The sequence below is a fragment of the Dipodomys merriami genome, unplaced genomic scaffold, assembly GCF_024711535.1.
Source record: "Dipodomys merriami isolate MVZ:Mamm:240054 unplaced genomic scaffold, mDipMer1.0.p SCAF_322, whole genome shotgun sequence".
Taxonomy (NCBI): domain Eukaryota; kingdom Metazoa; phylum Chordata; class Mammalia; order Rodentia; family Heteromyidae; genus Dipodomys; species Dipodomys merriami.
In genome coordinates, this window is record NW_027204738.1 from 596,900 (window position 1) to 615,173 (window position 18,274).

An 18,274-nucleotide genomic window follows, 5' to 3' on the forward strand; every position below is an offset into this window, starting at 1 on the left:
GGGACACACACGCCGGGGACACACACGCCGGGGACACACACGCCGGGGACACACACGCCGGGCGCCCCCAGGCCGGGCGCAGCCTTCGCCCAGGGGCTCAGGCGGGGCTCCAGCAAGCAGCGGGGCGGGGACCGGAAGGACGTCGTCCGGGTCAAGCGCCGGGCCTCACTTCCGGGCTCCGACACGGAGGCGGAAGTCCCGCCCTGCCCGTCTCCCGTGAGGCCTTGCGAAGCGCGACGTCGCCGGAAGCTGCTGGCGGCCGGTGGCGACCTGTGCTCCGGGCGCGGCGGCCCCGGGGTCCCGACCCGACGCCCGGCCCGGCCCGACCCGGCCCGACGCCCCGCCGGCCCCGTCCCGACGCCCGGCCCGCCCGGCCCTGCCAGGTAAGCGCGGGCGCGGCGCCGGAGGCCGTGCGGAGCCGTGCGGAGGCCCCGCGCCCGCAGGCCCCGCGCGCACCCCGCAGAGCCCGGCGCGCCCCGGCCCGGGAGCGGGGAGACGGCGGCGGACCGGCCCCGGACCCGCGTCGCCCGGTTCGCCGCCGGCCGCGGGTTCCGGACTAGCGGGGCTTGTGGCGCGGGCTCGCGCGCCTGCCGGCTGCCAGCCGGGGCCGGCCGTGCGGGGCGCTGACCCTGCCAGGCCTGGCCCTGCGGACCCTGCCCCGGCCTGACCCTGCGGACCCTGCCTGGCCTGACCCTGCGGACCCTGCCCCGGCCTGACCCTGCGGACCCTGCCTGGCCTGACCCTGCGGACCCTGCCCCGCCTGCCCTGCCCGACCCTGCCTGGCCTGGCCCTGCGGACCCTGCCCCGGCCTGACCCTGCGGACCCTGCCTGGCCTGGCCCTGCAGACCCTGCCCCGGCCTGACCCTGCGGACCCTGCCTGGCCTGGACCTGCAGACCCTGCCCCGGCCTGGCCCTGCAGACCCTGCCCCGCCTGCCCTGGCCGACCCTGCCTGGCCTGCCCTGCCCGACCCTGCCCCGCCTGCCCTAGCCGACCATGCCCCGCCTGCCCTGCCCGACCCTGCCTGGCCTGGCCCTGCGGACCCTGCCCCGCCTGCCCTGCCCGACCCTGCCTGGCCTGGCCCTGCGGACCCTGCCCCGCCTGCCCTGCCCGACCCTGCCTGGCCTGCCCTGCGGACCCTGCCCCGCCTGCCCTGTCCGACCCTGCCTGGCCTGGCCCTGCGGACCCTGCCCCGCCTGCCCTGCCCGACCCTGCCTGGCCTGGTCCTGCTCGACCCTGCCCCGGCCTGTCCCGGCCCGCTGACCCCGCCCGGCCCTGCCCGACCCTGCCCGGCCCGCTGACCCCGCCCGGCCCTGCCCGACCCTGCCCGGCCCTGCCCGGCCCTGCCCTGCCCGGCGCAGGGAAGGCCTCTGCTCTGAGGCACAGCTTCTCCCAGCGCCTGGCTGCCTCGGGCCTCGAGCCAGGCAGCATCCCCGAGCCCCCGAGCGGGTCTCAGCGAAAGGACCCGGTGGTCTGTGGCCCGACAGGTGGCTGCATGAGGTCTCTTTCTCTCTTTTTCTTCTTTTTTTTGTGTGTCGTGGGGCCTGAACTCTGGGCCTGGGCGCTGTCCCTCAGCTCTTCAGCTCAAAGCTAGCGCTCTACCACTTGAGCCACAGCGCCACTTCCGGCTTTTTCCTTTTTGTTTATGTGGTGCTGAGAAATCGAACCCAGGGCCTCTTGCATGCGAGGCAAGTGCTCTACCACTGAGCCACCTTCCCAGATCCATCGAGTTTCTTCATTTCTTTTGCATGTAACCACACTGACGTCTACTTAAAGCCACAGCAACATTGGCTTTAGGTGTTCTGAAGTCTAGAGCTATTTTTTGTGCTAGGCTCCAGTTATGCTCTTGAAAGCCAGCAGGTATTTGCTTTGCTATTGTTAAAGGTGGCATTTCTGGTTTTCAAACTTCCAAGATTGGTGCCCGGTGGAGGATGCGCCAGACCCAAGGCCAGCCCGCTCTTCCCATTTCCCCCCTGGGGTTCCGTTCTGTGAGCATCCTTTGGCCTTGTTTTGGTCTTGCCAGCTCGGCCCCTTGGTTTACCTCTGAGAGGTTGGCTAGGGTGTGAGCCCCTGACGGTGGGCAGTGCCGCTGCAGGAGGCCAGGCTGAGTGCGGCTGCCCAGGTGCTGTGACTGCTGCCCAGGCCAATGGGCGTGGGGCCTGGGAGCTTTGCAAACTCAAGCCGCCGGGTGCCTCGCCACATACATGTTTATGAGAGGCTTGGTCTAGTGACAGTGGTCTGCCCCAGTCACGTGGGCCTGGGGCCTGCAGGTGGGAGTTGGCACTTGTGTTCACCTCCCGTTTGTAGCTTCAGGGCCACATCCTGGCACAGACAGCCACGCCATGGAAGGAACGAAAGGGGAACATATGCTTTTTTTTTTTTGTCGGTCGTGGGGCTTGAACTCTGGGCCTGGGCGCTGTCCCTCAGCTCTTCAGCTCAAAGCGAGCGCTCTACCACTTGAGCTACAGCGCCACTTCCGGTTTTCTGGTGGTTTATTGGAGATAGGAGTCTCACGGTCTCTCCTGGCCGGGCTGGCTTTGAACCGCGATCCTCAGATCTCAGCCTCCTGAGTAGCTAGGATTACAGGCGTGAGCCACCAGCGCCCGGCAACCATATGCTTTTTTTAAAGTCAGTTACAAAAAACACTTCGTAACGTCAGGTAGCTTAGGAGTGGGTCCTAGTGGAGGTGAAGTAATGAAGGTTTGGTAGGTTGAGAGTGCTTCCTTCTGTGGAGACCCCTTCTCTGCAGACTTAAGATGAAAAATAATATACAAAAGGCTCTGGTGGCTCATACCTGTCATCCTAGCTACTCAGGGGGCTGAGATCTGAGGATCACAGTTTGAAGCCAGCCTGGGCAGGAAAGTCCATGAGACTAATCTCCAGTTAACCTCCATAAAACCAGAAGTGGTGTTGTGGCTCAACCTTGAGCAAAAGAGCTCAGGGACAATGCCCGGGCCCCAAGTTCTAGCCCCATGACTGACCAAAAATAAATACAGAATATATCACAGGTGTTCTTTTTGGTTGTTTGTTTTCAACGTGTCCCTCACATTGAGCTCGACTTACATCATAATAGAAAGCCAGTCTTAACTAGCTATCTTTAGACTACTAGTACAGTGGCAGTGAAAATGTTGCCTGAGTATAGCTTCTGTTACTTACTAAGTCCTCCTGAGTGTGCTGTCTGTGGGAGAGTGTTACCCAGTGCTGGTGAGTGTGCTGTCTGTGGGAGAGTGTTACCCAGTGCTGGTGAGTGTGCTGTCTGTGGGAGAGTGTTACCCAGTGCTGGTGAGTGTGCTGTCTGTGGGAGAGTGTTACAGAGTGCTGGTGAGTGTGCTGTCTGTGGGAGAGTGTTACAGAGTGCTGGTGAGTGTGCTGTCTGTGGGAGAGTGTTACCGAGTGCTGGTGAGTGTGCTGTCTGTGGGAGCGTGTTACCCAGTGCTGGTGAGTGTGCTGTCTGTGGGAGAGTGTTACAGAGTGCTGGTGAGTGTGCTGTCTGTGGGAGAGTGTTACGGAGTGCTGGTGAGTGTGCTGTCTGTGGGAGAGTGTTACCCAGTGCTGGTGAGTGTGCTGTCTGTGGGAGAGTGTTACCCAGTGCTGGTGAGTGTGCTGTCTGTGGGAGAGTGTTACCCAGTGCTGGTGAGCGTGCTGTCTGTGGGAGAGTGTTACCGAGTGCTGGTGAGTGTGCTGTCTGTGGGAGCGTGTTACCGAGTGCTGGTGAGTGTGCTGTCTGTGGGAGAGTGTTACCCAGTGCTGGTGAGTGTGCTGTCTGTGGGAGAGTGTTACCCAGTGCTGGTGAGTGTGCTGTCTGTGGGAGAGTGTTACAGAGTGCTGGTGAGTGTGCTGTCTGTGGGAGAGTGTTACCCAGTGCTGGTGAGTGTGCTGTCTGTGGGAGAGTGTTACCCAGTGCTGGTGAGTGTGCTGTCTGTGGGAGAGTGTTACAGAGTGCTGGTGGGTGTGCTGTCTGTGGGAGAGTGTTACCGAGTGCTGGTGAGCGTGCTGTCTGTGGGAGAGTGTTACCCAGTGCTGGTGAGCGTGCTGTCTGTGGGAGTGTGAGCAGCACACGCAGGCTCACTGGGACGCCCACAGCCTCGGTGTGGCGAGGGCGTGGCCCTGGGCCCAGGCCCCGCCTCCAGTCGCGTCGCTGTTGGTCTGGGTTAAGTCATGTCTGACATGGTTTGGTCGCGCTGCTTTCTCCAGCTTTGATATTCCTGGCCCTGAATTAAACGGCCACTGGTTGAATTTGAGCCTTGCTAAAACCTGTAGATGTATAAATAAATAAGTAATAGCTTTCTCTTCAGCCTGAGCGCTGGGGTCATCATGCCCACTCGTGTTCCAGTCAGGTTTTTTTTTTTTTTTTCCTTAAACCAGTCCTGGGGCTTGAACTCAGGGCCTGGGCACTGTCCCTGAGCTTCTTTTGCTCTAGGCTAGCACTCTACCACTTGAGCCACAGTGCTCTTTCTGGCCTTTTCTGCGTATGTGGTGCTGAGGAATGGAACCCAGGGTTGTATGCTTGCTAGGCGAGCCCTGTGCCACTGAGCCACCTTCCCAGCGCCCAGTCAGATTTTGACAGGCCTCGTGGCTGGGGCCAGCACCCAGGAAGGGCGGGGGTGTGGCTGCCGACTGTAGGACCCTTCATGGGCTGGTCCCCTGCACATGGTCAGCGGCTGCAGAGTGCCCCCCCTGCCGTCCCGGTGTCGCTGTTGCAGCCGATCTGCTTGTTTTGTGAAGCCCTCCCCCTCTGAAAGCTGTCTTAAAAAGCATGGTGTTGATGACCCACGGTGCCAAGTGGAGAGACACCCCGGTAGTTCCTGGTTTCCTCGTCACCACACCCGCCCAGCCCGGAGCCTTTCTAGCTGTGGGCTCTGGCGTGGCCTGTGGAAAGTGCTTTCTCAGAGGGGTTCCGGAACTCCCAGTTTCTTTCCTTTCTTGTAAAGTAACCTGTTCATAAGCTGAAGGGCTTGTCTTCTTCTTTGCAGCATCATGGCCAGTCCAAGAACCAGGAAAGTTCTTAAAGAAGTCAGAGTGCAAGATGAGAACAACGTGAGTGTGTTGGTGCGGGTGAGCTTCCGGCCGCACTCTCCCGTCGTGGCTGGCCTGGGTACACCTGGCCCTCAGCCGCACTGTGCAGACCTCTGAGGACCATTCATATCCCCTTCACACTCATTTCTGGGAAGACCCTTCTGTAGCTTTTCCCTGACTCATGCCCTAGGGCCAGCCAGGAAGCCCTGTTAGTCTCCCTCCCTGCTCTTTAAATGCTGCCCGTCCTCCCCTGCACCCGTGTGGGGCAGTTGTCAGGTCGTTAGGCCCTGCCTACCTTGGGTTGCCTGGTAACCTGCACGTGGCTGCTTTGCAGGTTTGTTTTGAGTGCGGCGCATTCAACCCTCAGTGGGTGAGTGTGAGCTACGGCATCTGGATCTGCCTGGAGTGCTCCGGGAGACACCGCGGCCTTGGAGTGCACCTCAGGTCAGTGTCCTCTCGGCCTCCGCAGTTGGCGTCTGCCCCAGCGTCCCTGTCACGCCATCTGACTGGGACGTGCAGGGGACTGGTGCTGCTGGGTGGCCTGGTCAGTAGCACCACCGTCCATCTTGTCACCTGCCTGGCTGTTCTCTGTGGAGCTCCGGCCTGGCCTGCTGTAGGAAGCACCCCTGGCCAGTTCTCAGCTTGACCCTGGCTGGGGGCTTCTGGCTCTCTCCTCCTGTTTGGTGACTCTGTCACTCCGTTTCTAGCTTTGTGCGCTCCGTTACAATGGACAAATGGAAAGACATCGAGCTGGAGAAAATGAAGGCTGGTGGGAATGCCAAATTCCGAGAGTTCTTGGAGGCACAGGAGGATTACGATCCTGACTGGTCCCTGCAGGACAAGTACAACAGCAGGGCCGCAGCGCTCTTCAGGGATAAGGTAAGAGGCCCGGCTTGTCCCACTGTGGGCGGTGCCCCCCGGGGTGGCGGCCGTGTGGCTTTAGTGGCCCTGGGAGGCCCTTGCCTTTTCCAGAGCAGGCTCTTCCTGCCCAGAGGAGATTACTGCTTCCAGAGTGTCTTGGAGACGCCGTGAAGCCATTGTTTGGGGTCCCAATAAGTGGGTCCCTGTGCTTTTGAAATTGGAGCTGCACTGGTTGGGTGCTCACCAGACTGTTGTTTACTGCAGCCCTGCACTTACCCTTGGTGTGTAAACCTGAGCCGTGGCTTCCTAGCCCAGACAGAACCTGCAGAGGAGCTGGCGGGGAGGGCTGGGCGTGCTGAGAGGACAGTGAACGTGCCCTCCTGCCTCATGTCCCTGTCTCAGGTGGCCACGCTGGCTGAAGGTAGAGAGTGGTCTCTGGAGTCATCACCTGCCCAGAACTGGACCCCACCACAGCCCAAGATGCTGTCATCCACTGCCCACAGGTAGCTACACCTGGCCTGCCGTGTGGGCTCAGCTGTCCTCAGCTCAGCCTCGGTCTTAGCTGTAGCTCAGGGATCCCAGCAAAGCCTCACGAATGGCTCCTGTTGAGAGCTGCTTCTGAAAGTCAGTGTGGAGACCCCTTTTCAAAAAGATGCACCTAGTAAAGACATGTCTGGGATGAAGAGCAGCGCCCCCATGCTCAGGAGGTCGTGGCCCCGTCCCCATGCTCAGGAGGTCGTGGCCCCGTCCCCATGCTCAGGAGGTCGTGGCCCCGTCCCCATGCTCAGGAGGTCGTGGCCCCGTCCCCATGCTCAGGAGGTCGTGGCCCCGTCCCCATGCTCAGGAGGTCGTGGCCCCGTCCCCATGCTCAGGAGGTCGTGGCCCCGTCCCCATGCTCAGGAGGTCGTGGCCCCCTCCCCATGCTCAGGAGGTCGTGGCCCCGTCCCCATGCTCAGGAGGTCGTGGCCCCGTCCCCATGCTCAGGAGGTCGTGGCCCCGTCCCCATGCTCAGGAGGTCGTGGCCCCCTCCCCATGCTCAGGAGGTCGTGACCCCCGTCTCCATGCTCAGGAGGTCGTGACCCCATCCCCATGCTCAGGAGGTCGTGGCCCCGTCTCCATGCTCAGGAGGTCGTGGCCCCGTCCCCATGCTCAGGAGGTCGTGGCCCCATCCCCATGCTCGGGAGGTCGTGGCCCCGTCCCCATGCTCAGGAGGTCGTGACCCCGTCCCCATGCTCAGGAGGGCGCAGCACACTCCAGGTGGTGCCACCCGTGAGTGATGGCATGTTGGGATGGTGTTGGTTTCTCACAATCACTGGTTTCTGAGTCTCCGGTCACTGGACAGCACAGCCTCTTGACACCGCAGCCCCCTAGGTGTGGATGCATCCCACTTCCTGTGGGGGAGTCAACCAGAGGCTGGTGTAGGGCCAGCAGCATGGGAGGACCCTGTGTCTGCTGGGTGACAGTGTCCCACTGCCTGCCTCTCCCCTGGCCCTGCCTTCGATGGCCTCAGCCTATTTCTCAGCCTGGAGCCTCCCTGCCTTTCCCAGCTGCCACAGATCCTACTCTGGGCTGCTTTTGAGGACAGTGAGTTTGGGCGCTGCTGGGATTTTGGTACCTGAACCGGATCATCCTGTGGGTCAGAGCTGGGGGGTGGGCCTGGCCGTGGTGCTCTCCAGGTGTGGTGTGAAAGGCCCTGTCCCATGGACCATGTGGCTCAAGTGAGCATTGCCGGGCCACCCACGGTCTGTGAGCCTCTGCCTGCTGCTCCCAGGCCTGGCTCCTCTGGACTTTGACTCTTGGTTTCAGGCCCACCGGCCAGTCTCAGCACATGAGCGCCTCTGGGGACAAGGCCTTCGAGGACTGGCTGAACGACGACCTCAAGTCCTATCAAGGGTAAGGCTCGTCCAGCTGCCATGGTGCCTGGGGCAGGCCCCTCTCGAGGCTGAGCCATGGGGTTAGGGCCGCCTCCTGTGTACCACCACAGCATGTGTGCGGCCAGCCTGAGTAGCCCAGCTGTGAATGGAAGGCTTTCTGTTTTACAGTACTGGTGTTTGAATTCAGGGCCTCAGGTTTAATGGATAGGGTCAAATATTGAGGGTCGTGAGGGTAGAGAAGATCTAAAACTTCAGAAGAGAAAAAAAGGTGCGTTTTATTTCTTAAAGTATTTATTGTGGGCCAGGCACCAGTGGCTCATGCCTGTAATCCTAGCTACTCAGGAGGCTGAGATCTGAGGATTGCGGTTCAAAGCCAGCCCGGGCAGGAAAGTCCATGAAACTTATTTCCAATAAGCCACCAGAAAACCGGAAGTGGTGCTGTAGCTCAAGTGATAGAGCACTAGCCTTGAGCTGAAGAGCTGAGGGACAGTGCCCAGGCCCAGAGTTCAAGCCCCACGACCAACAACAACAATGAATTACTGTGGGTGTGGGTGTGTACTGGGACTTGCACTTGGGGCCTTGAACTCTTGCATGGCGTTTTACACTCAAGGCTGGCACCTTCTGCCTGAGTCACACCTCCACTTTCAGCTTTTTGCTGGTTACTTGGAGACTAAAAAGTCTCATAGACATTTTCTACCTAGGCTGGCGTAGGTAGATCTCAATCTCCCAAGTAGCTAGGCGTGAGCCACCAACACCCAACTAACAGGTGCCTTTTCTAAGTGGGTTTTTACTCCTGGAACCGTTGTTTTGGTGTTGCTGGTTTGAGTACTGGTGAGGACGCTCGGGTGGCGTGGCAGAGGAACTTCTCTTGACTTCTAATATCTAGATGGGCCCTAGTGGATGTTCAGAGGCAGAACTGTGTAGTTCTGGTCAGTACCTCCTCCAGAGGCCGGGAGCCTTGCCGCTTAAGAGCAGAGATTCATGTTCTTGCCTGGTGTTTTCTATTCACCCTCAGGGCCCAGGAGAATCGCTACGTGGGGTTTGGGAACACCGTGCCACCTCAGAAAAGAGAGGACGACTTCCTCAACAATGCCATGTCATCCCTGTACTCGGTGAGGCCAGCGGCCGGCCGGCCAGTGCGGCCCAGCCAGCCAGTGCGGCCCAGCCAGCCAGTGCGGCCCAGCCAGCCAGCGCGGCGCCGGGGCAGCCTGCCCTGCAGAGCCAGGCTGCCTCAGAGCCCAGCAGTAGTTGTGGGCCCCTAGGAACCTCCCTGTCCTGCAGGTCTTCCAGTCACTCGGGAAGCCTGGGAGATGGCCTGACTGGGCACTGGCAGCCATAGTTACTCTCCCTAGTCAGGCCACGTCTAGTGTGGGTAGGAAAGGCAGGCTCTTCACCTAAAGCCTGTCGTGTTTTTTTCTTTAATCGCACCCCAAAGTCATGTCTGAGCCAGCATCTTTCCCTCTGGTGAGGACTCCTGTGGTGGTAGAACCATGCGCTATGCGCCTTTGACGGGTGGGGTGCCTTACACACACACACACACACACACACACACACACACACACACGCATACACACGCACGCACGCGCCCCCGGGGGGGGGTGCCTTACACACACATACACACACATACGCACGCACGTGCCCCGGGGGGGTGCCTTACACACACATACACACCCCCCCCGTGGGGGGTGCCTTACACACACACACACGCACGCACACGCCCCCATGGGGGGTGCCTTACACACACACACACACATACACACACGCACGCGCCCCCGGGGGGTGTGCCTTACACACACACACACACATACACACGCACGCACGCGCCCCCATGGGGGTGCCTTACACACACACACACGCCCCCGTGGGGGGTGCCTTACACACGCACGCACGCGCCCCCGTGGGGGGTGCCTTACACACACACACACGCACGCGCCCCCGTGGGGGGTGCCTTACACACATATGCACACACACCCGCCCCCGTGGGGGGTGCCTTACACACACACACCCCCGTGGGGGGTGCCTTACACACACACACACCCGCCCCCGTGGGGGGTGCCTTACACACACACACACACCCCGCCCCCGTGGGGGGTGCCTTGCACACACACACACACACCCCGCCCCCGTGGGGGGTGCCTTGCACACACACACACACCGCCCCCGTGGGGGGTGCCTTGCACACACACACACCCCGCCCCCGTGGGGGGTGCCTTACACACATACACACACACACACACACCGCCCCCGTGGGGGGTGCCTTACACACACACACACACACCCCGCCCCCGTGGGGGGTGCCTTACACACACACACACACACCCCGCCCCCGTGGGGGGTGCCTTGCACACACACACACACACCCCGCCCCCGTGGGGGGTGCCTTACACACATACACACACACACACACACCGCCCCCGTGGGGGGTGCCTTACACACATACACACACACACACACACCGCCCCCGTGGGGGGTGCCTTACACACATACACACACACACACACACCGCCCCCGTGGCGGGTGCAGGTTGAGGTTGATCTCAAACAAGGCTGTCTTTGAATAGCCTCAATTTGCCATGTGAACTTAGAGTGGCCTGAGGTGAGCTCTGTCCATCTGTCTGCTCTGTGTGAGCGGGGAGGGCCAGGAAGAGGGCTCCCCAGAGGCCCAGGGCCAGGCTGCAGGGCCAGAGATTCCCTGGGCGTGGAGCCTGGCCCCTTGCTTTTGCCAGTCGGTCCTCTTGGGGACAGGCAGTGCGGATGTGAGTTGTGAGGGGTGAGGGCGGCTGCGGCTGTGGCTTCCTCACGGGACACGGGGGCCCTGGAGGGCCTAGGTGCTTCTGTCTAGCCTCTTCTCTGCTGCAGAGCTTTGTCAAGGGGCCAGGAGCCCAGCATGCCCAGGTCTGACGCGGCCATGCAAGGAACTGTGCAACATGGCTTGTTCTCTGTTGTCTCCCCAGGGTTGGAGTAGTTTTACCACTGGAGCCAGCAAGTTTGCTTCTGCAGCCAAGGAAGGTGTAAGTAACCTCAGAACATGGGAGTCTGGGAGCTTTGACTGCTGGGGCTGCCCACTCCCCAGCGGGCTGGCCTGAGGCCCTGGCACCAGGATGGCCCTGCCCTGCCTGTGGTAGTGGGCGTTCTCTGTTAGGAACAAGGTGCCTGCAGAGTTGACTTGCCTGATGGTCCTGTCTGACCCCTGATGACATGTGCTTAGACACTTGTGCACCCTGAGTTTCTGCACCAGGCTCTCTCTCTCACCTTTGCCTGGAATGAGGAGGGAACTTGGGGTCTCACTAGACATCCATGTAGGAGAAGCATGCCTGGCTGTGGGTGTCATCTACCAAGTGCTGGTAGTGAAGGAAAGGGGGTGGGCTGGAGGAGTGAGTGGGTGTGGGGCAGGTGGTCAGGGACAGGCAGCATCATCCCCTGACCAAGCAGACAGGCCACAGCGCCCATAGCTGTCCAGTCAGTCAGTCAGAAGCCATGTGACACCAGTCAAGGCCCATGAATGCAAGCCTGGCTTCTCAGGAGGCTTGGAGCAGCTCAGGCTAAGGAATCCTTGAGATTTCTACCTCCAGTTAACCAGCAGAAGGTTGGAACTTGAGACTTGACTCAAGTGGTAGAATGTCAGTCATGAGTAAAAAAGCCAAGTAAGAATGCAGAGCTCTGAGTTCAAACCCCAGTGCCTGCATCCAAAAAAGAAAAGCCACTTGCTTGGTTCTCACCATTCCCTTTGCCGCATAGCTGCTGCGGGGCCTCTTGTCTCATCTGTAGAGAGGCTGGAGGTCAAGGCAGGGCCAGGCATCTTCCCTCGGGGCCATCCATGTTAGTCTCTCCTTCCTTACCTGGTGTGTCAGCCCTCAAGTTCTGTGCAGCCACATGTGCAGGCAGGCGGGGTGGCGGGAAGGCCAGCTTCTGGACCTAGCTCCACAGCCCGGAAGATTGGCTCCCTGGTGGGGCCGTGGCTGGACAATGTCCGAGAGTGGAGGAAGTGCCAAGCCAGGCCTTCCACCTGGGAGCCGCCGCTGCATTACCAGTGTCAGGACAGAGTCCTGGAAGCCACAGGCCCTGAGGGAATAAAGCCTGTGGCCAGGGTTAAGAAACTCATCTTTGTTTTTCCTTTTAGGCTACAAAATTTGGATCACAAGCAAGTCAAAAGGTAAAAAGCAGGAGCTTGCGCCTTCTAGTGTGTTAGAAACTTTTTGCATCTGTGATGACATGTGCAGTGTCCAGGAGCCTTTGGGCCAGACGCCTGGTCTGAGAGGGTCCCGGTGCACAAGGACCTGCACTGTGCTCACACGTCCAGGTCTGAGGGTCCCGGTGCACAAGGACCTGCACTGTGCTCACACGTCCAGGTCTGAGGGTCCCGGTGCACAAGGACCTGCACTGTGTTCACACGTCCAGGTCTGAGGGTCCCAGTGCACAAGGCCTGCACTGTGCTCACACGTCCAGGTCTGAGGGTCCCAGTGCACAAGGCCTGCACTGTGCTCACACGTCCAGGTCTGAGAGGGTCCCGGTGCACAAGGCCTGCACTGTGCTCACACGTCCAGGTCTGAGGGTCCCAGTGCACAAGGCCTGCACTGTGCTCACACGTCCAGGTCTGAGGGTCCCAGTGCACAAGGCCTGCACTGTGCTCACACGTCCAGGTCTGAGGGTCCCGGTGCACAAGGACCTGCACTGTGCTCACACGTCCAGGTCTGAGGGTCCCGGTGCACAAGGACCTGCACTGTGCTCACATGTCCAGGTCTGAGGGTCCCGGTGCACAAGGACCTGCACTGTGCTTACACGTCCAGGTCTGAGGGTCCCAGTGCACAAGGACCTGCACTGTGCTTACACGTCCAGGTCTGAGGGTCCCAGTGCACAAGGCCTGCACTGTGCGCTCACATCCAGGTCTGAGAGGGTCCCGGTGCACAAGGCCTGCACTGTGCTCACACGTCCAGGTCTGAGGGTCCCGGTGCACAAGGACCTGCACTGTGCTCACACGTCCAGGTCTGAGGGGTCCCAGTGCACAAGGCCTGCACTGTGCTCACACGTCCAGGTCTGAGGGTCCCAGTGCACAAGGCCTGCACTGTGCTCACACGTCCAGGTCTGAGGGTCCCAGTGCACAAGGCCTGCACTGTGCTCACACGTCCAGGTCTGAGGGTCCCGGTGCACAAGGACCTGCACTGTGCTCACACGTCCAGGTCTGAGGGTCCCAGTGCACAAGGCCTGCACTGTGCTCACACGTCCAGGTCTGAGGGTCCCGGTGCACAAGGCCTGCACTGTGCTCACACATCGGCACGGTCACCGTGGGTCTGGCAGGTAGAGGCAGCAGCCTCCTTGTTGGGAAGGGAGTCAGACTGCCTGGGTCACTGCCACTTAGCAGGAAAGGTTGCTGCTGCCACCCAGCACCTCTGTCAGGTTCCTGTGGGAATTCTGTCTTGGGCGAAGCCATCTGGGCCTTGCCATTTCTTTCTCTTCCCCTCGCCCCCCTTCAAAACTTGATGTAGCCCAGCAGTAGCCATGAGGACTCAGTGTAGATCAGCAGTAGCCGTGAGGACTCGGTGTAGCTCAGCAGTAGCCGTGAGGACTTGGTATAGATCAGCAGTAGCCGTGAGGACTTGGTATAGATCAGCAGTAGCCGTGAGGACTCTGTGTAGATCAGCAGTAGCCGTGAGGACTCGGTGTAGCCCAGCAGCAGCCGTGAGGACTCGGTGTAACTCAGCAGTAGCCATGAGGACTCTGTGTAGATCAGCAGTAGCCATGAGGACTCGGTATAGATCAGCAGTAGCCGTGAGGATTCTGTGTAGATCAGCAGTAGCCGTGAGGACTCGGTGTAGCCCAGCAGTAGCCGTGAGGACTCGGTGTAGATCAGCAGTAGCCGTGAGGACTTGGTATAGATCAGCAGTAGCCGTGAGGACTCTGTGTAGATCAGCAGTAGCCGTGAGGACTCGGTGTAGCCCAGCAGCAGCCGTGAGGACTCGGTGTAGCCCAGCAGCAGCCGTGAGGACTCTGTGTAGATCAGCAGTAGCCCTGAGGACTCTGTGTAGATCAGCAGTAGCCGTGAGGATTCTGTGTAGATCAGCAGTAGCCGTGAGGACTCGGTGTAGCCCAGCAGTAGCCGTGAGGACTTGGTGTAGATCAGCAGTAGCCATGAGGACTCGGTGTAGATCAGCAGTAGCCGTGAGGACTCGGTGTAGCCCAGCAGTAGCCGTGAGGACTCGGTGTAGCCCAGCAGCAGCCGTGAGGATTCTGTGTAGATCAGCAGTAGCCGTGAGGACTCTGTGTAGATCAGCAGTAGCCGTGAGGACTCTGTGTAGATCAGCAGTAGCCGTGAGGACTCGGTGTAGATCAGCAGTAGCCGTGAGGACTTGGTATAGCCCAACAGTAGCCGTGAGGCACACAGGCCTCTGGTCTTGCCTTGGTGGCTCTGCAGGTACTTACTGTTCTGTGCTCCGCCCTCACACCCTGAGGGACAGCAGCAGTTGTCGTGAAGCTTCTTCCCTGCAGCCTGCACTTCTGCTCTGAGGGCCTCTCGTCTGCCTTTTGTGCTGAGTCTATTCCGGGCCATGTCTTTGGCTCCAAGTTGGGCTTCTGAGGCTCTTGGGATTCTGGACAGTGGCAAGTTTGAAGCAGAAAACTGTTGATGCAGGGGCCCAGGGCAGGCTGGCAGGACCTGGTCCCACCATTAGGAATGTCAGGTTGAGCATGGTGGCACATGACGTAAGCCCAGCGCAGGTCAAGCTGATGTAAGTTGAGGCTGGAGACCCTGTCTACAAAGAAAAAAGCCAGTTCTGGGGAAGAGTGGTATTGTTAAGGATTTCCTGGGTATTGCTAAATCCTGCTCCTACTCCCTTGCTCTCTCTGCTAACCTGCTCCGGGCGATCTGGGTGAAGTTTTGGGGTTATAAGCAGCAACCAGAGCCGGTAAAGCCCGTGTCTGCTGGTGCATGCAGCCCACGTCTGCTGAGAATGCTTTGCTCCTGGCTGCTACCTGTCTGTGTGCTTGTCACCTGTGTGTGCTGTGCTTGCACCTCCGTGGCCTGCTGGAGCTGGGGGGTGGGCGGCTGGCCCCAGGCCCAGAGCCCAGGTACTCGCAAACATAATGCCGGGGAGCCTTGGGAATTCACCTGCTGGGAGGCGGTGTGGGAGGGGAGAATGCAGCTCAAAGCCACTGTCACCAAGGTGGTGCAGGGAGGCTGGGCCCTTCCCTTTGCCTCCCTCTGCCTGTGGTCAGCAGGGCCCACGGCCTTCCCTGTCATGGATGAGTGTGGGCTCAGGCTTGTTCCTGTTGCGCTGCGTGTGAGGAAGGCCCAAGGGTGCGGGCTTTGCCCTGGCTCTGCGCTCAGCCAGCCCGTGCCACCGCTGTCCCCTACCTCGGCAAAGCCTGTGCGCTTGCGCCTCGCAGAGCCTGCCTGCCGTGAAGCTCACGCCACACCCTTTCCAACAGGCTTCAGAGTTGGGCCACAGCCTGAACGAGAACGTCCTCAAGCCTGCTCAGGAGAAGGTAGGGGGAGGCCCTTCATTTCCGAGCGGAGCGGGACACGGGGGGGGGGGGGGGGGGGGGGGGGGGACGACACAGGGCTCGGAGCACCGTCGGCCCCGCCCCTTGTGCGGCCCCGCCCCTTGTGCGGCCCCGCCCCTTGTGTGGTCTGGGAGCCGGGGCACCTCTGCCCTCCAGTGTGCTCATCCATTCCAGGCTCGCTTCTCTCTGCTAGGTCCCCAGTGCGTGGGTTGCGTTTGCCTGTTCTCCACTGGCCTGTTGAGCCTTGAGAGTGCACAGATCCTGGGCCGGGGGGGTCACCACCCCCCTCCGCAGCAGAGGCCAGGCCTAGACACCGGGGTCCCCCTTGCAGTGGCGGGTGAGGTCTCCTGAGGTGCACTTGATGGTTGTGACAGTGTGACGGGTTTCAGATGACCCCTCCCTGAGGTGCTCCTCCCCTGACTGTGCTCTTTAAACCGCACAGGTGAAGGAGGGAAGGATTTTTGATGATGTGTCCAGTGGGGTCTCTCAGTTGGCATCCAAGGTAGGGCAACCCTGCCAGCATGGGCACAGCTAGAGCCAGTCTCCATGTTCCAGGCCCTGGGGCCAGTGTCCCTGGAGGAGCCGGGCACTGGTGTCCACGCAGGTCTGGCCAGGAGCCGCAGTGCCTGCTGTCGAGCCCCGGGCTCGAGTGTGGGGGCAGCAGGCACTGCCGGCCACTAACCTGTCGCTCTCCTCCCGCTTCTCTCGCTGCCCTGGCCTTTCCTGTGGTAAGTGCCAGCACCTGTCTGCCACAGCCTTGGCTCTTCTTCTCTGCTAATGGTGGCCCACCGGTGGCTTCAGGAAACTGCTGAGGGCAGGGTGTGGGGAGGGAAAGGGAGGCTGCCACGGCCGCTGCCACGGAAACAAGCCGGGGCCTCCCCTCGTGCCTGAGCACTGCGTTCTGACCCAGGTCTTCTCAGCAAGGCCTAGGTGTGCTGTCTCAGGCCAGCCCACTGGGGGCTGCGGGCCGCTGCAGGACCCTGGCTAGCTAGCCTCTTTCCCTTCCAGGTTCAGGGAGTTGGCAGTAAAGGATGGCGGGATGTCACCACCTTCTTTTCTGGGAAGGCAGATGATCCCTTGGATAGGTATGTTGCGATCCCTCCCCCCAGACCCCTTGGATAGCTATGTTGTGGTCCCTCCTTCCACCCTCCCCCCAGACCCTGGGTCTTTGGGTTCTCCCGGTTCTTTGAGGCTGTCGGCCTCCAGTGTGCTTCCTCTGGGCCTGGCACCGTGTGCAGGGCTTGCTGTTCGGGGCACAGGCTGCCTTCCTTCCCTGACGTGCTGCGGTGCAGGGTGGGCTCTCTGTCCCTCCATCAGGCTCCAGGCTTGGCACCAGGGTAGAGCCTCACCAAGGCCAAGTTTGCTCTGTGCGTGTAAGGTGCTCTCACCCCACGCGCATGCTTTGACGGGGTGTGTGCGGGGCTTGGGAGGGCTGGCGTGGGAAGTGCCAGCGTGAGTCTGGTTCTGTACCCACCGTTGAGAGCTTTTCTCTCTGTGCAAGGCCCCTGGAGGGCCAGAGCTACCAGAACAGTGGCGGGGACGGCTTCCAGAACAGCGCTATAGACCAGAGCTTCTGGGAGACCTTTGGGAGCACCGAGCCCATGAAGACCAAGTCGCCCAGCAGCGAGAGCTGGACCTGTGCAGACGCCTCAGCGGGGCGGAGGAGCTCGGACAGCTGGGAGGTGTGGGGCTCGGGCTCTGCGTCCAACAACAAGAACAGCAACAGCGACGGCTGGGAGAGCTGGGAGCCCAGTGGGGAGGGCAGGGCCAGGGCCGGCAAGCCGGCCGCGCCGGCCACAGCTGCCGACGAGGGCTGGGACAACCAGAACTGGTAGGGCCCCGTCTGCCGGCCCGGCCGTTGGGGCGACTGGTCTGTTTGCACTTTGCCCTTGTTGTTCCTCTTCCCATTAATCCAAAAAACAGCGACCTCGGTGAGAAGACAGGCAGGACTCAGGTGTGCGGCGGTGCCCCGGGGCCCCGCGGAGCGCGCCACCCGCCGTGCTGTCCGCGTGGGACCAGGCTGCTGTGGGGGCCGGCTGTCGTGCCCGGCCGGCCCCGGGTCGGCGGGGCCTCCGCCCCAGGAGTGCTGTCGGCAAGGCCAGACGTCACCTGCGCAGTTGGCATGGAACACTAAGCGTTTGCTCTCGTTCTTCTGTGTGAAGAAACCTGGAATCTTACAAGAAACACCAAAAGCAATACTGGAGCTCGTACTGCCACCCGACGCCCCTCCCAAGTCCACGTCTCCTTGTGGCCTGTGCTGTGAATCGCCCACCGTGACGACCCTCCTGCATCCCCTGCATCTCCGGAGCTGCCGTCCAGCCCCTGGTTCCCCAGGACGCCCCCCCCCGCAGCCCCTCCCCCCTCCGTGGCCCCAGACAGCCACGAGGGCTCCATCCCTGACCTGAAGTCACAGCTGGTCTCCAGTCTCCACGTTGAGCTTATCCCTCCCGGACACGCTGGACAGCTCAGGGATGAAAGGAGAGCCACTGGGAGGGGGCGGGGAGACGTCTGTCCCCTCCCACCCCTGGTACAGGGGCTGATGTGGTGGCCTAGCGATGTCTGTCCCCTTGTACAGGGGCTGATGTGGGAGGCTGGGCATCGGCAGGCAGGGCCTGTGTCACGGCCAGGGTCAGGACAGCACCTTGTGGGGACACTGTCCAGGAGGGGCAGTTTGTTGGACATTTTGCTGTGTGTTGTGTCTGCACAGCTGGACTTTGGAGGTTCAGGGCCGCTGAGCACCCAGGGCACGCCACTGTGCCGTGGCTCTGTCCCTCAGGCCTGGCCCCATCCATGGGCATTGAGTGTCAGTGACCCTCCGGGAGCCCTCCCCACTTTTAACCAGTGACTGTGTGAAGAGTGCTGCGCCGGCCTGCTTGGTGGACTTGTGGAGCCTGGTGCCCTGCAGATGAGATGCTTCCCTCCCAGAGTTGGGGTAGAGCCGCCTGGAATGCTGGGGGCACGGCTGGGCCTCTGACCCCACACCCATTCCTTTTCCGATCCTCAGTTTGACCAGCAGTGCATGAACTGAA

General features: G+C 60.9%; 1 protein-coding gene across 7 annotated transcripts; it reads left to right on the plus strand.

Moving 5' to 3' along the window:
- Positions 1–242: 242 nt before the first annotated feature.
- On the plus strand, positions 243–18,274 carry LOC138841561 (ADP-ribosylation factor GTPase-activating protein 1). Of its 7 annotated transcripts, none has more exons than XM_070042286.1 (14): positions 243–383; positions 4,972–5,035; positions 5,349–5,458; positions 5,722–5,893; positions 6,278–6,378; positions 7,682–7,768; positions 8,765–8,861; positions 10,703–10,759; positions 11,869–11,901; positions 14,618–14,647; positions 15,171–15,227; positions 15,688–15,747; positions 16,254–16,330; positions 16,747–18,274. In XM_070042286.1, exons 2-14 carry the CDS (start codon positions 4,976–4,978, stop codon positions 17,078–17,080), a joined length of 1,275 nt encoding a protein of 424 aa, XP_069898387.1. In that variant the 5' UTR covers positions 243–383; positions 4,972–4,975; the 3' UTR covers positions 17,081–18,274. The 7 variants fall into 7 exon arrangements, with proteins under 7 accessions (XP_069898387.1, XP_069898388.1, XP_069898390.1 ...); XM_070042287.1 differs by having other exon boundaries at positions 16,260–16,330; XM_070042289.1 differs by lacking the exon at positions 15,688–15,747.

Coding starts and splice junctions, on each gene's coding strand:
- LOC138841561 (XM_070042286.1), top strand. CDS start 4,976: ATGGCCAGTCCAAGAACCAGGAAAGTTCTTAAAGAAGTCAGAGTGCAA. Junction 15,228..15,687: donor TCAAGCCTGCTCAGGAGAAG/GTAGGGGGAGGC, acceptor TAAACCGCACAG/GTGAAGGAGGGAAGGATTTT. Junction 16,331..16,746: donor GCAGATGATCCCTTGGATAG/GTATGTTGCGAT, acceptor TCTCTGTGCAAG/GCCCCTGGAGGGCCAGAGCT.